Raw genomic sequence first — 13,153 nt, forward strand, 5'->3', positions numbered from 1 at the left:
GGGATGGTCTGAGTGTCAGTGTGGCCCCAGACAGGTAACTCCTGGCTTTTAGGTACCAATCTGAACAAAATGGAGTACCTTGCCACAATAATTTTTGTTGGTGTATCTAAGAAAAAATATTATTAGCAACATAAAATGGAATTAAAAGATCGAACACTTAATTTAATAAATGAATCATAGTATAAGGGCACAATTAAACCTCCGAAGAAACACATCCAAGCAAAAATTGCCATGTTGCATATCCTATGTATATCGGTCCCCTCTCAAGTAGGAATGGTACAAGTATCACATACCAAGTGCCAAAAATGGTTGGCATAGCTACTAAATCAGCCATGTGTGTCAAACAGATAAAAACAAAATTTGATGGTTTATAATAATTATCATTTACGATACTTGTCTCAAGAACACATATCATGTATCATAACTACATATCTCATTTTATGACCAGAACAACTACATCCTTAGTATAATTTCTATAAAAATATATGTGAATCAAGTGGGCATTACATACACAATAAGTCAATAAAAACAATACAGCGCAATGATTCTAACATAATGCAACTAATACAAGCCTAAAAAATCTGTTGTAATACCTCGATTTAGTCCCACATTGAAAGTAAGGACTTTATAAGAGTTGCACAATTATTAACTTGAACTTAGGCATTTTTGTTGGTAGTTCAGGCTTGTGATAAATGGTATCAAAGTCGATATAGTATTGGTCATGGTGAGGGGTTCAGAAGGGGTTATCCGTAAATAGGAATATAGGACACGTCATAGTGTGGAACCATCACTAGGTTGGGCCTCATGTACATCATGCTAGGATATGATTCTAGACTACGAACTATGTCGGTCCTTGAGAAGAAACCAAACCCTTAAAAGGTAGAGATTGTAACATCCTAATTTAATCCCAATCAATCAGAGGTGGGTAAGGACTTAAATTAGTTTATAAATGCTCCATGGGCGTACTACCATTAACTTCGTTTAATGACTTCTAGCATTCTAGATCAATGTTTTAGGCTCAACAAGTTAATGAGTCGATCAGGTCATGATAAATACAAGCCTAAGCCTCAAAATGGTGTGGGTTTATGAGGCACCAATATTAAAGTCATTTTATTTTGTACATTATATTTCATGTTGGAAGATTGAATGTCTACCATATGATTATGTGAATGAAAGTCAAGAATCTCATTCCCAGTGAGCAATGAACTGGATCAGGATTATTCTAGGTTGAAAAAAGATATAGTCCTATCAATATACTAGTTGGTGTCAACCTAAACTAGAGTCACAACGAACTGTATTGGTCAACGTACTGCACTCCATTTCATTCAAAGGTATATGCTTCGTACAGAGAAGTCTGCACCTCAATAATCCTCGTATCAGTAAGCACCACCTGTATCGTGTGGTACGGGCTGGTATGGTGATCCATGCATATCTATGGCATGCCATGCACTCTAGGACCAAAGCAAGACCAAAATTGAGAAGAAAAGGCAAACTTAGCAAATAAAAAATGGAATTTCAAATTGAACCAAAAATACATCAGGAAGATCAAACCAGAATGATTGCCTTTGCAATAGAAACATAAAATAAATACCAAAGAAAAGAAACAAAACATGAAAAGAAAAACACACCTGTAGGTCATCTCCATTGTCAAAACCCTAACAGACCTCCTAAACTACATCTCACATATATTACCCCATTATTTAAATCTTAGAAGACCCACTAACTACCCAAACCTCTCATTAAGTGAAAGAGTTAGCATTAGATATTCCTTCTAAAAAGGAGAAGAGAGGAGTGCTATCATTTTCACTAGCATCATGTCTTAAATGAAACACAGATTTAAACAGAATCCAACAGCTAAACTGTTGAACCAATAAACTCAAGAAGAATAAGCAAACACTGTAAAAACAGAGAGCAAAAACCCGATAAATAGTATTGAATGTAATCAAAGAAAACAAGAATTACTTCTCTGGTGAGCCATCTTGGTTATCATGTAAGAGTAGATAATGCTTCAAAACCTTCGGGTCCATTACACCATCACTCAGAAGGGATGGCAATTGATTGGTATTCAAAATATCAACAAATCTATTGATAGGCTGTTCATCTTTTGATGACACCACAAGTAGACCTGCAGAGTGATCCATAAGCATAACCATGCACAAACAGAAGAATAGTGTAAGTACTGTAAGCCTTTCCCACCTTAAAGAATGCCAGAATGAACCATCAGAACACAACAATGTTGAGACTGTATATAGCTGATTACTCAAATTCGAGGAATCAAAATCAAAGATAAGATCCAGTTCTTACATGCCACAGGGTGGTCAAAAGTTTCATGCTCTGAAAAAGATAGTGTTCGAATAAGCTCTTTATTGAAGGTCTCTATCCATGATGGGCATAAATCTGATTCTGAATCTACACAGAAAACCAACCAAGCATTAAAATTTGCTAGCTTCAAGACCTTTCAGGATATCTTATGGTGAAAGAAACTGAAACTTCATCGGCAGAACAAGCACTACAGCATTCAAAATGACATTGTGTCAAATCCACGATCATCTTCAATAAGAACTTCTCACTAGAATTGCATGTTATATGTAGATCTTCACGATGTAAATTATCAGATATAGAGCGGAGGGAACTGATCCATCAAGTAAATGGAAGCAAACCGTGTCCCGAAAGCATATAGGCTCATGGAAATAAGAAGACATTGGAATAGTCCACACTCCACAAACAAATTGGAAATAGCATTTTATGTTGGTTTACAGATTTCACAAAAAAAAAATACAAAACTCACAAAAGATTAACTTAGTCAATATGTCATAAACTGGAAAGGACAAGTTCCCAAAAAAAAAACACAGCACCTTTCTTCTGTAGCTTAGGGAATCTGCAGAAACTAAAAAATTAAGAAGTTTTACTGAAATTCAGCCAAACGCCAAAGTTTACAGTCCTAAGAAAGTTACTTTCTAAGAATCATAAAGAATGGTGATGTGTAAGTTTTCAAAAGAAATGGGAAAGCCTAAAGCCCAGAATATTACTGCAAGGACTAGAAATTCACAATATCTGTGTCACTTATGCTGTTAGGCTTACATAGAGGTGAGATATTTATAAATAAAAGAGTGAATACAATGCATAAGGCTCCCTTCAATGCAGGACCCTGGCATGATCAATGTACACATCTTTACCCCTACAATTAGAGAGGTCGGCTAGAAATTTTGCTCCATCATCAATGGATTTGAAGCCAGGGAAACAGCTGGTCGCAATATTTCGTCACGTTTCTAAACATTTTTTTTATAAGGCTTGGAAGATAACAATTGTTATAACCAACATTATTGAACACACTAACACAGCAACTAAACTGGTCTGGGCATAAACCGGAATGTGGACCACCCAATTTCAGGCAGTCCAAATTCGATACAAGGCATGTCATTTGGTAAGCTCGGTTCGGTTTTTTATCTTAAACAACTTCTTTTTAATTAGATATTTAGATTAACCCTAAGTCCCTTACCCACCTTGTACCGCCTCCTTTATGCACAACTTCCTTAAACTCGCTTCCCTTTTGCCACCTGCAACCGCTGATCTGCATCTCATGCCACCTGGTACTCCACTCCTCTTCCCTAACTCCTCTTCTCCTTTACCTCTTTTTCTTCACCTCCTCCCTTTCCCTCATCCTGTCCCTCCACAATTCTTGGTACTGCAATGCATGTTGATGTACCATGCATCAATCCGCCAGCATAAACCCATCAGGTACCAAAATTGTAGAACCTTGATGCCAACCAATATTCAAATTCACAAGCTAAATGGCATGTACACTATTAAACAGAGCAACTAAAAGTGCAATGATGGTCCCAATAATTGCACAGGCAAAGTATTCTAAAATGGTTCAAATAAACCACCATTGAGGGAAAAAGGTATCCAAGTTATGCCAAAACCATTTTTCTGTGAGTAGATCCTGCATTGTTTCATCTTGACATCGTGTATACAAGGATGTCGCATGATATCAAAAGGCACAAATAATAGGTTTTATTTATCAGCACAAGGCACTGACATGTTCTAGAATCAGAAATGCAAATGTCATGTCATTATATCTAAAAGACTTGGATTGATTGCACCGTCAAATTATTTTGATAAAACACTAACAACCAAATGCATATGGTCTGATAAAACTTGATAATCCAACTAATTAGAACTTTAAAAGTTTGTTAACCATGTACCTAAAATCATATTAAATTCACAAACTCATTTTACCCATGTAATAGATAATGAGACGGCCAAATAAATGCAAGTTGGTTGGACATCAAGTGCTTCATGTGGAACCAGTATCCATACCGAAAACCTTTCCAAATGCAATTTTAAACAGACCATGCATTAAAAGCCTGTCTCCTTGAAGTGTCAACAGATGGAAAAAATATGATAACAAGCCCAAGTGTTGATTCCTATAACTGGCTTATTCCCAGATGTCAAGGACTGACAATGAAGAGAATACCATGTTTGTATATCTAACTAAACTTGAAAATCTATAAACTTATAATCAAGGTTTTAGATATCTATCAATACCAGTTTCAACAACAAGCATACTGGTAAAGTACTGAGATACAAGGTGGCATACCGTGTTGGTGTTACTGAATAAAAAAAGTATAAATAAGTGATATCAAGCAGTACCTAAATGCATGGTCCATAACATGTGTTTGGTCGGACCAGTAAGTATCGGTCTGTACATACCAGTCTAACCAATAATCTATGCCATGATTATAATCATTCTAGTAAAATTACTATTTGTTCCAACATCCAACTAAAAGAAATCAAAGACTCGGCCTCAAGTATCAGCAGTCTCAACATTAAATGAACCTCTCATCATGAAAGTATCAGTCTGTACATACCAGTCCAACCAATAATTTATGCTATGAGTATAATCATTCTAGTAAAATTACTATTTGTTCCAACTTCCAACGTCCAACTAAAAGAATCAAAGACCCAGCCTCAAGTATCAGTAGTCTCAACATTAAATGAAACTTTCATCATGAGAGTTATCATAATACATGTACTTTAATTACTGTAGATGTACTTCATCTTCAGCAGACCATGTTCTTTGATCATCCCACACTTCTTTTGCTCTACATGTCATCAAATTTATTTTTATTTCTAGAGATTATTTTCCTTTTATGAGGAGAACACAGTTGTTAGTGTTGCATAAAATAAGGAGTTGAGAAAAAGGAAAGAAGTTGTCACTATCCGGAAAATAAAAGCAAGATAGCCAAAAAAAAAAAAGCCCTGATTTATCTTGGAATATAAATAGAGTTGCAATTAATGAAAACAGTTCACAAGTCGCTTACGAGAAACTTTTTTTTTTGTGTCAACCTAAATTTCCCTCCAAAAAGTGAACACTCACTGGTCTACAAAGCCCAAGAAAAGACTCGAACACCTTTCCCATATACCAAAAGCTTCCAGTTTCTTATTCAAATAAACAAGGATGGAGAATACAAATCCATGCAAGTGAGCATAAACTCAAAGAAAAAATATTAAATTAAGAGACGAAGGGAAGCCATCTCACTCTTGAGCAAGTTTTCCAGTTGTGGTGGCTCAGAAATCAAATCAGTGAGGGTCTTTTGGCTGGCATCAAGAACCACCTTCTTCAAATGCTCTTCTGCAGCCTGATTGGAAACAACCAGTGTCAATAATATCATCAGATAGACAGTGGACCATTCAATGATTAAACTAGCATACCAAATACAAGCTGCATATCCTGCATCGAGACATGCATTATAATCAATTTATCAGAATAAGCATCTTGCTGCATTTCAAAGCATCAAGTGCCAAATAACAAATCTTACTCAGCCACTGATAGTAATTGAATCATTTGCATATGTGTACTTGTTTATTAAAAAATTGTAAATATACTTAAGGCTGCTAGATCCATTTTAAACTATTATTTAATTGAAATACACAGACAAAATTGACTATCAGTTAGCAGTAACAAATAATACACTAATACAGCTGTGTCCAGACAAATCAGTGACATAAATAATAACAAGACTGAACTCATGGTAGAGAAAATTAGTGACCTATGGAATATGGATAACACCCCATTAGAAATATATCATATAATCAGTTATATTCTATGGAAAACATACTTCTAAATGCTTGTAACACTCATAGCAAAATATGCATTGAAATTGAATACAAATACTCATTAGAAAAATTCTTGGATGAGTATCAGTTACTTCATTTAAACATCTAATGTTTTAAGTAATTATAAAAGATCAAATAGTGAGAATGCTTTGTCTCAGCATGAAAATAACAAGAGTTTGATTCCATCTTAATCAATTCTCAAGCATGCCATTCCAGGTTGATTCAATGTCAGGTCCAGTTTTTGACTTAAATGGGTTAAGCCAACAAGTTAAGGTCTTTACCTTCCCCTCCTGTGGCACAGATCAGCATGCCACCACATGCTGTAAAGAACCCTCAAAAGTAATATTTGCACTTTGTATTAGCATTCAGCCATATAAGTCTTGGCCTACTCAAGTAAAACATACTGAACTTGGCACAATTGAAACTGCTAGGCATGGACCATCTTCAAGCATCACCTAACACATCAAACCTACCAGTTAAGCAAAAGAGGTAAGCTCTTGCGCTATAACTTAATACAAACTGTCATTCTTAGGGGATTAGTCATCCCACTTAAATTTTACAACACCTAAATCACTTTGAATGGTTTAATAATATCTAACCTCCGAAGACTAAGGTTTGAACTCCACAAGACTAAGCAGCAACTAGTGCTATCAGTATCAAGCAGATGCAAAAGGAATCCATATAATTGCTGCACCACTTCCAAATACATTTTTTTACTGAACTTTAATCATTTCTATGCATCACTACATTAGATAGATATTTGATACAGCACCCTCCAACAAGTAAAATTACTCCACCTGCAAACTAGTGCATGTAACTTATACAGGTTATCGTTATACCTAATGCAATTTCTTGGTGCCAGATGTCTTGATGAACCATTGCAAGTATAAATAGAGACTATCCTTACATAAAGAAAATAACTAGATGCAATAAGCTGTCATGATCAGAAGTACTAACCAACAATATACAGTTACCTCATAATTTTGCAGGTGTATGTCAGAGGCATAAGCCAGTCGCAGCTTGAACATCTGTAGCCTATAAGGTTGATCACTTGCAGTACGAACAGGTACTGAACAACAAGCACACTACATGAAAACTATCTGATGGCATAAAAACAATAACATTAAAAAAATAAAAAATACTTTCCCACCATTAATTTTGTTGAACACAGAGAATGGAAGAAGCAACTCAATAAAATTTAGTCCATTCGTTTGGCAAGCATCTTCAACAAGCGGAGTTGAAAGGACCATAATCACTGGAGTGATCTCTTCCTGTAGCAGTCTCCCCAAATAAGATCTTAAAGGATCCATTTTATATTCCGAAGGTAGTACGATTAATCTTCTTCCACAAGAAGCTTCTGGAAATTTGTGGTCTCGGGAGGAGGACACCACGTCAGATCAAATTTCTTAACTGGCAGGCTTCCATCACCACAGAAGTATGAAATAGAAAAGCGTCAGGCGGTGCAGAATCACAAAACTGTTCAATTGTTAAAAGCATAAAGAATGTGAATTTCCAAGTCTTGAAAGAATATCCATGTGCAGAAGAAGATACTTGAAAACTTAGAAAAACATATCATGCATTCTAGCAACTTTTAGTGACGTTTGTGTAACAATAACATAGCCAGACATTCTATCTTGTCTTGCAACAGTATTATAATTTCATAAAGCATTGCAATAACAAGTAATGTTTACAAAAAAAAATATGCAAATTGATCATCAAAGCCGGCACCCAGGACTCCTGGTGGTTGAGCATCCTCAAGTTCCCAAAGACTCTGCCTCATCATCTACTGCTACTTTCCAAGTGAAGAATAGAGCAAGCTAAGAGAAGTCAGTCATAGACATTCACAAGTATCTACAGCTTAGAATTAAGGGTCACCATAAAGCTACTACTGCAATTACTGAAAGTAGTTATTTTAAATAAGACTACCACTGGTTATCGAGTAAATTTTCTCACAACCCCCAAGTAAATGCATGACGATCGAACAGACATGTTCCTTTAGCATACATGACCAGAGGACAATTAGCAACCAGAAAATGCTATTTACAGCCAATATTCTGAAACCAATATCCAAGAAAACTTAGCTGATATTAATGAAGCTAGTAATACTACAGAAGAAGGAATAATGGCTCTACAACAAGTAATCAAGTAATGTTTTCTCACAGACCCAAAAAATGCATAAAGATCGGGACAATGCAAAATTTTCTCACACAGCCCCCAGAAACGCAAAGCGATTATGCGTTAGCACAAGATGTATTCCTTTAGCGGAAACGATCTCAGAGCAATTAACAACCAGAGGATGAAATTTTCAGCCGGGATCCAAGAAAATTGGATAACGTCATTAGGAAACTAGTAATACTCCAAAAGAGACTATTGGTTCTAGAACAAGTAATCGATCTCACGAACCCCTAACTTACGAAGATTGCACCGATGCATTCCTCTAGCACATACCCATAACCTCGCCAGGCACTCGATGAATTAAAACTCCGAAGAACCCTCATCAAAGAACGATTAACAACCGGAGAATGTCACATTCAGTTCCAACCGAGACCAAGATCCAAGAAAGTTAGCAAATACACCAAAGAGAAACAACAAAACCTAGCAGAACCGAACTCTAAGCAATCAAAAGCGCGCGATCGAACGGGAAAACAATCAAGATCAAGAAGAAAGACCTAAAAGAGATTATATTAGCAAGGGCGTAAAAGAAGAAGAAGAAGAAGAAGAAGAATATACTAGGGTTTGAGGAATCGGACCTGGAGGCTGGGATCGCGGCCGCGGCCGCCGACGTCGTCGATCCTCCGGAACTCGAGATGCGCCCCAGCAAATGGAAGGCAAGACGGGAGTTCGAGGCAACACATATGAGCGACGGCTCGAAGACGGTGTTTAACGGATCCGGAGAAAGCCGGAGGTCCGATCCGATCTGGAGGCCGCACAGCGACAACCTGACCCGAGTGAGCCCGTTTACGGCCCTTCCAAGCACGTGGATCATAGATACAGCCCAAATCGAGTCCGACCCACGTCGACACCGTAGTCCTGCTTCGGTTGTGGTGGGGAACATACGTTGACTCTTTGTCTCACGACCGGTGGGCCTCCACTCCTTGACGCCCAATAAATTGTTGGGTTGTTTTACCCGCTCAACATCTTTCGGGACGGTGATGCCTGACGGCGAGCGAGGTATGAGTTTGGGATACCAAGTCCGTCGGATCTATTAAAAACGATCTCAACCGTTCATCTTTTGCCTTGCCGGCGTCTCCAGTCACGGCGGTCGGGTCATTGCTTTAGATCTCGTGCACAGTTGATGATGGACGGAGACCAGTTTCACACCGGTCATTGGACGGTGATCGATGTCGGGCCATCATTGCAATGGTCTGACAATAGTTAGAGATGTATCATGACATATCATTGTATCTCAAAAATGTGTTATTTGAAGGACAAAATGATCTCAAGGATCCAAAGGTCCATCATAAGTTAATTTTAAAGGACAAAATGTATTATTTGAAGCAATTGGATAGTTGATTTAAAGGGAGATTCAGAGATTTAAAGGAAGACTACTTAGATTTGGATATAAGATCATTGGCCAATGACACAAATAGATGAGAAAGATCAATGTGCATCTTGGTTTAGGATTTACATAGTAGATGTTAAATATTTTATTTGTTTTCAAATAGTAAATTTATTATCACTATTTGTGATTTGAGATTTTACAAACATCCCAAGCTAGTAATCACTTTCGAAAAATAAATAAAAGTTAAAAATACTAGTTTCGAAGGTAAAATCTTAATGAGCTAAACTAGTCGTTGATCTCAAAAAAGAATTATAGATTCAGATTTTAAATATGTGAGTCATATACAGTACGATTGGACTATTTATTTTGAATATTATTATCAAATAAGAAAACCCTTATAAACATGTAGGATTTCCATGTATTTTCTATTTTTCTTTGATATTCTTCATACTTCATACTTCAGTTTCATTTATTAGTTTGAGAGGGAAAATGTTGTATAAATGAATCTATACACTATATGAAATAATTTAATACGCAGTCTTTATTCCATGGCAAAATTTGAGCCCTTGCTGATCAATTATTAGAGTAGTAGAATATACATGCAATACTAAATAGAAAAAGCATAATTAAGACTTGTATCTGTGTCTCACTCTAATTATACTTATTTTTATGCATATATAATGGGAACTAAAAGTATAGACAATGCTCATGGATCTTAAAATACTTTTTCCTCTAATTTATGGAAATAAAAATATGTTTAAAGATAAAATTGTTCATATACAACATAAAACTTACTTGGGTCGTTTTATGATATTTGTTCCTAAGAAACAAAAGAGTTTTCAAACATATATCCTTACAAAATTTGAAAATCACATATTTTCTATTATATATTTCAATATCCTTCTAAATAATAACATGTTAAACACATTCCAATGCCATTAATATATATATCCAATATGGACTTAGAAAACCTATATACATACATACATATACACATGCGCGCGTACACATATACACATATATATATATATAATCAGTTAATCAAAAAGGTATTTGAAATATATGAAACATACAAAAATACCACTATTATCTTTTATATCATATTATATTTTTAAATTATACAAATACAAATTGAAAATTAAACTAACAATCAATTTTTATATCATATTATATTTTTGTATCAATTTTTATTTCAGTTTACATTATCAAATAGTTTTATATCATATTATATTTTTATATCAATTTATTATTTAAATTTAAAGAATAAATACGAAAAATAATCAACTCTACAGGGATATATAGGTAAATTTGCCTAAACACAAGACGCAAAAAATTGGCGCCACAATCCATTGTGGTAATTTTACAACATAAAAGAATGGGGATCTTCTTCATTGCTGCATGTATACAGTTCTATGAAGACGCCAATGTGAACCCTCCATATCTTCTATTCTCAAATCTGGCCCATCTATACTATGAGTGGCGAATGCTCTTGGCGTATGACGCGCACATCATCGCACGGTGAGATATGAGGGGAGGTGAGATGAAAGGTTATGATGCGGGAATTGCAAGGAAAAGAACATCCGCATGACTTGGATAGAATCCCATTCATGCTGAGCAAAGATGTATATATACACGAATGCCGGTGGAGAGGACACGAGAAGCTTATCTCGTTTCCTCTCGCCTCCCCATCTTTGCTATGTGTGAGAGCAGCGGCGAGATCGGCGGGAGTGGTGAGTCTCCTTCTTTCGATCTCGATCTATCGATTCGTTCCTCTTTCATCTTATCTCATATTTTTCGTTGATATCATCTATTTATAATCGCAGGGGATGTTCTCTGGTTCACGATCGATGGTCGCAGATGGCGGAAGCTAGGGTTTGTTTTTCTTTCTTTATATATTTCTTCTTTTGTTATCTTATGTCCGTGCGTTTCATTTCGCCTTGGCGATGATTTGCAATCGTGAACTCTTGCTACGATGAAGATTTGGAAGCGTCGGCAAGTGTTAATGTGGGTTTGGGTCTCGGCAATGTTGATTTTAGAATCATGATGCCAGGATTCGTGCTTAGGGTTCATATGTGGAGAGTGAATCCTTACCATTATCTTCATGCACGAACTGTTAAATTCGTTAGTAGAATGATGATAATTTGAAGCCTCAAGAAGAATGTTGCAACAGGTTGTTAAAAGATTGAACAATCCCAAGTAGAAGGGCGTTCTTTCTGCTTTGGTCATGATTGAAGAAGTATGATAAAATGGTGACTTCATTACCAAGTTCTACTGGCATTTTGTGTGATAGCTACCCAAAGGTTTTTGTTGTTCTTAGGCTAATGGTTTTAATTTTCATGCGAGAGGCCTCCAAGGATGGTAAATATATCTATCGATGCCATGATATATTTTTCGCTGATGTAGGATTAGTTAGTTTTGACATCGCTTGGAGGATCATGAGATAGCAAGATGTTTAGGTTCTTTATGGTCTGTCAGCACAAATTAGCTTCTCAAGTCACAAATAGGATTAGTGAATGAGCAGTTAGAACTTGAAGAAACTTTAAATGGAAATCTTAACATACCATTGAGTAGTAATCATGATATAGTGTTGATGGTTAGGAGCTTTACTGTTTGTCTTTGATTTCCTGAGAAGAAAAAATATGTTACAAGAACTGCTACATTGTGGACTACAGTTTTCACAATACATGAATAAAATTGGATAGAATGAAATTTTATGGACAATTTAGCTTGCTCCTTTATATGCTTAAAGGGCGGTTCTAATTTGATCAGCTTAGAAATTCTTGAGTAGTCTCTTCCATACTTATCTCTTTTTCATTATGATTTTAAGATGCAAAATTGGTAGTTTTTCTTTGATTGTAGTTGACTCAATTTATTCCGTTCTATTTCTTGTCAGAGCATTTTGAGATCATAATAGTCTATTCGAGGAGACTAGAATCCTTTTATTGGCTTATCTTGTATGCATTTACTTTTGCTTCTTTCATCCAATGTTGTCTTTCTTTTGTATGTTAAATATTTAGGAAAGTTCACATTAATCCTGTTACTTGAGTTGAGAATGGATTATGCTTATTCAGAATTGTCATAGACCTTCCGGATTAGGAAGCTGTGGCTTGTAAAATCAATTTTGTCAGATTGATCACACTGGTAAGCAAGGAAATATACTGATATTGCTGTCATTCGTGGCAGATGCTGCATATTTCTGAGATAGAAACCTAAAGCACTAAGGTAGGGAGATTAGTATTTGTTAAACTTACAAATAAAGACCTTAGATGGTACACTAATTCGAAAATGGAAACAAGTTTGAACATGTAGTTAATGAATTGTTCTATTTCTACAAAAATTACAAGTGGAGCCACCTACAGGGGCACTTACAAATATGTCATGACCAAGTATAATAAAATTTTTTATCACATGAAAACACTTATAAAATGCGTTTCATTCAGAAAAAAAATATGTCTGTTAATTGATTGATTTGTTAACCTTACTTGCACCAGGTGGATATTGCACACCATACGTTTCCAATGGGGAGAGAAC

At 35.9% G+C, this 13,153-nt stretch overlaps 1 protein-coding gene across 3 annotated transcripts in view; it reads right to left on the bottom strand.

Annotated features, from left to right (window-relative positions):
• LOC103982260 (uncharacterized) overlaps positions 1 to 9,000 on the bottom strand; it is a 28,961-nt gene extending 19,961 nt beyond the window's left edge. Inside the window, exons 1-6 of one of the 3 annotated variants that reach the window (XM_018825346.2) lie at positions 8,871 to 9,000; positions 7,271 to 7,596; positions 7,095 to 7,189; positions 5,543 to 5,642; positions 2,305 to 2,403; positions 1,963 to 2,125 (exon numbers count right to left, since the gene is read on the bottom strand). In XM_018825346.2, the coding sequence (XP_018680891.2) occupies positions 1,963 to 2,125; positions 2,305 to 2,403; positions 5,543 to 5,642; positions 7,095 to 7,189; positions 7,271 to 7,430 (617 nt within the window). In that variant the 5' untranslated portion in view covers positions 7,431 to 7,596; positions 8,871 to 9,000. Of the gene's footprint in view, positions 1 to 1,962; positions 2,126 to 2,304; positions 2,410 to 5,542; positions 5,643 to 7,094; positions 7,190 to 7,270; positions 7,597 to 8,870 lie in introns of all 3 variants that reach the window. The other 2 variants (XM_009399137.3, XM_009399138.3) reach the window with 2 other exon arrangements.
• Between the last annotated feature and the right edge of the window lie 4,153 nt (positions 9,001 to 13,153).

Source organism: Musa acuminata, chromosome BXJ3-4 (genome assembly GCF_036884655.1).
Source record: "Musa acuminata AAA Group cultivar baxijiao chromosome BXJ3-4, Cavendish_Baxijiao_AAA, whole genome shotgun sequence".
In the NCBI taxonomy this organism is placed as follows: Eukaryota; Viridiplantae; Streptophyta; class Magnoliopsida; order Zingiberales; family Musaceae; genus Musa; species Musa acuminata.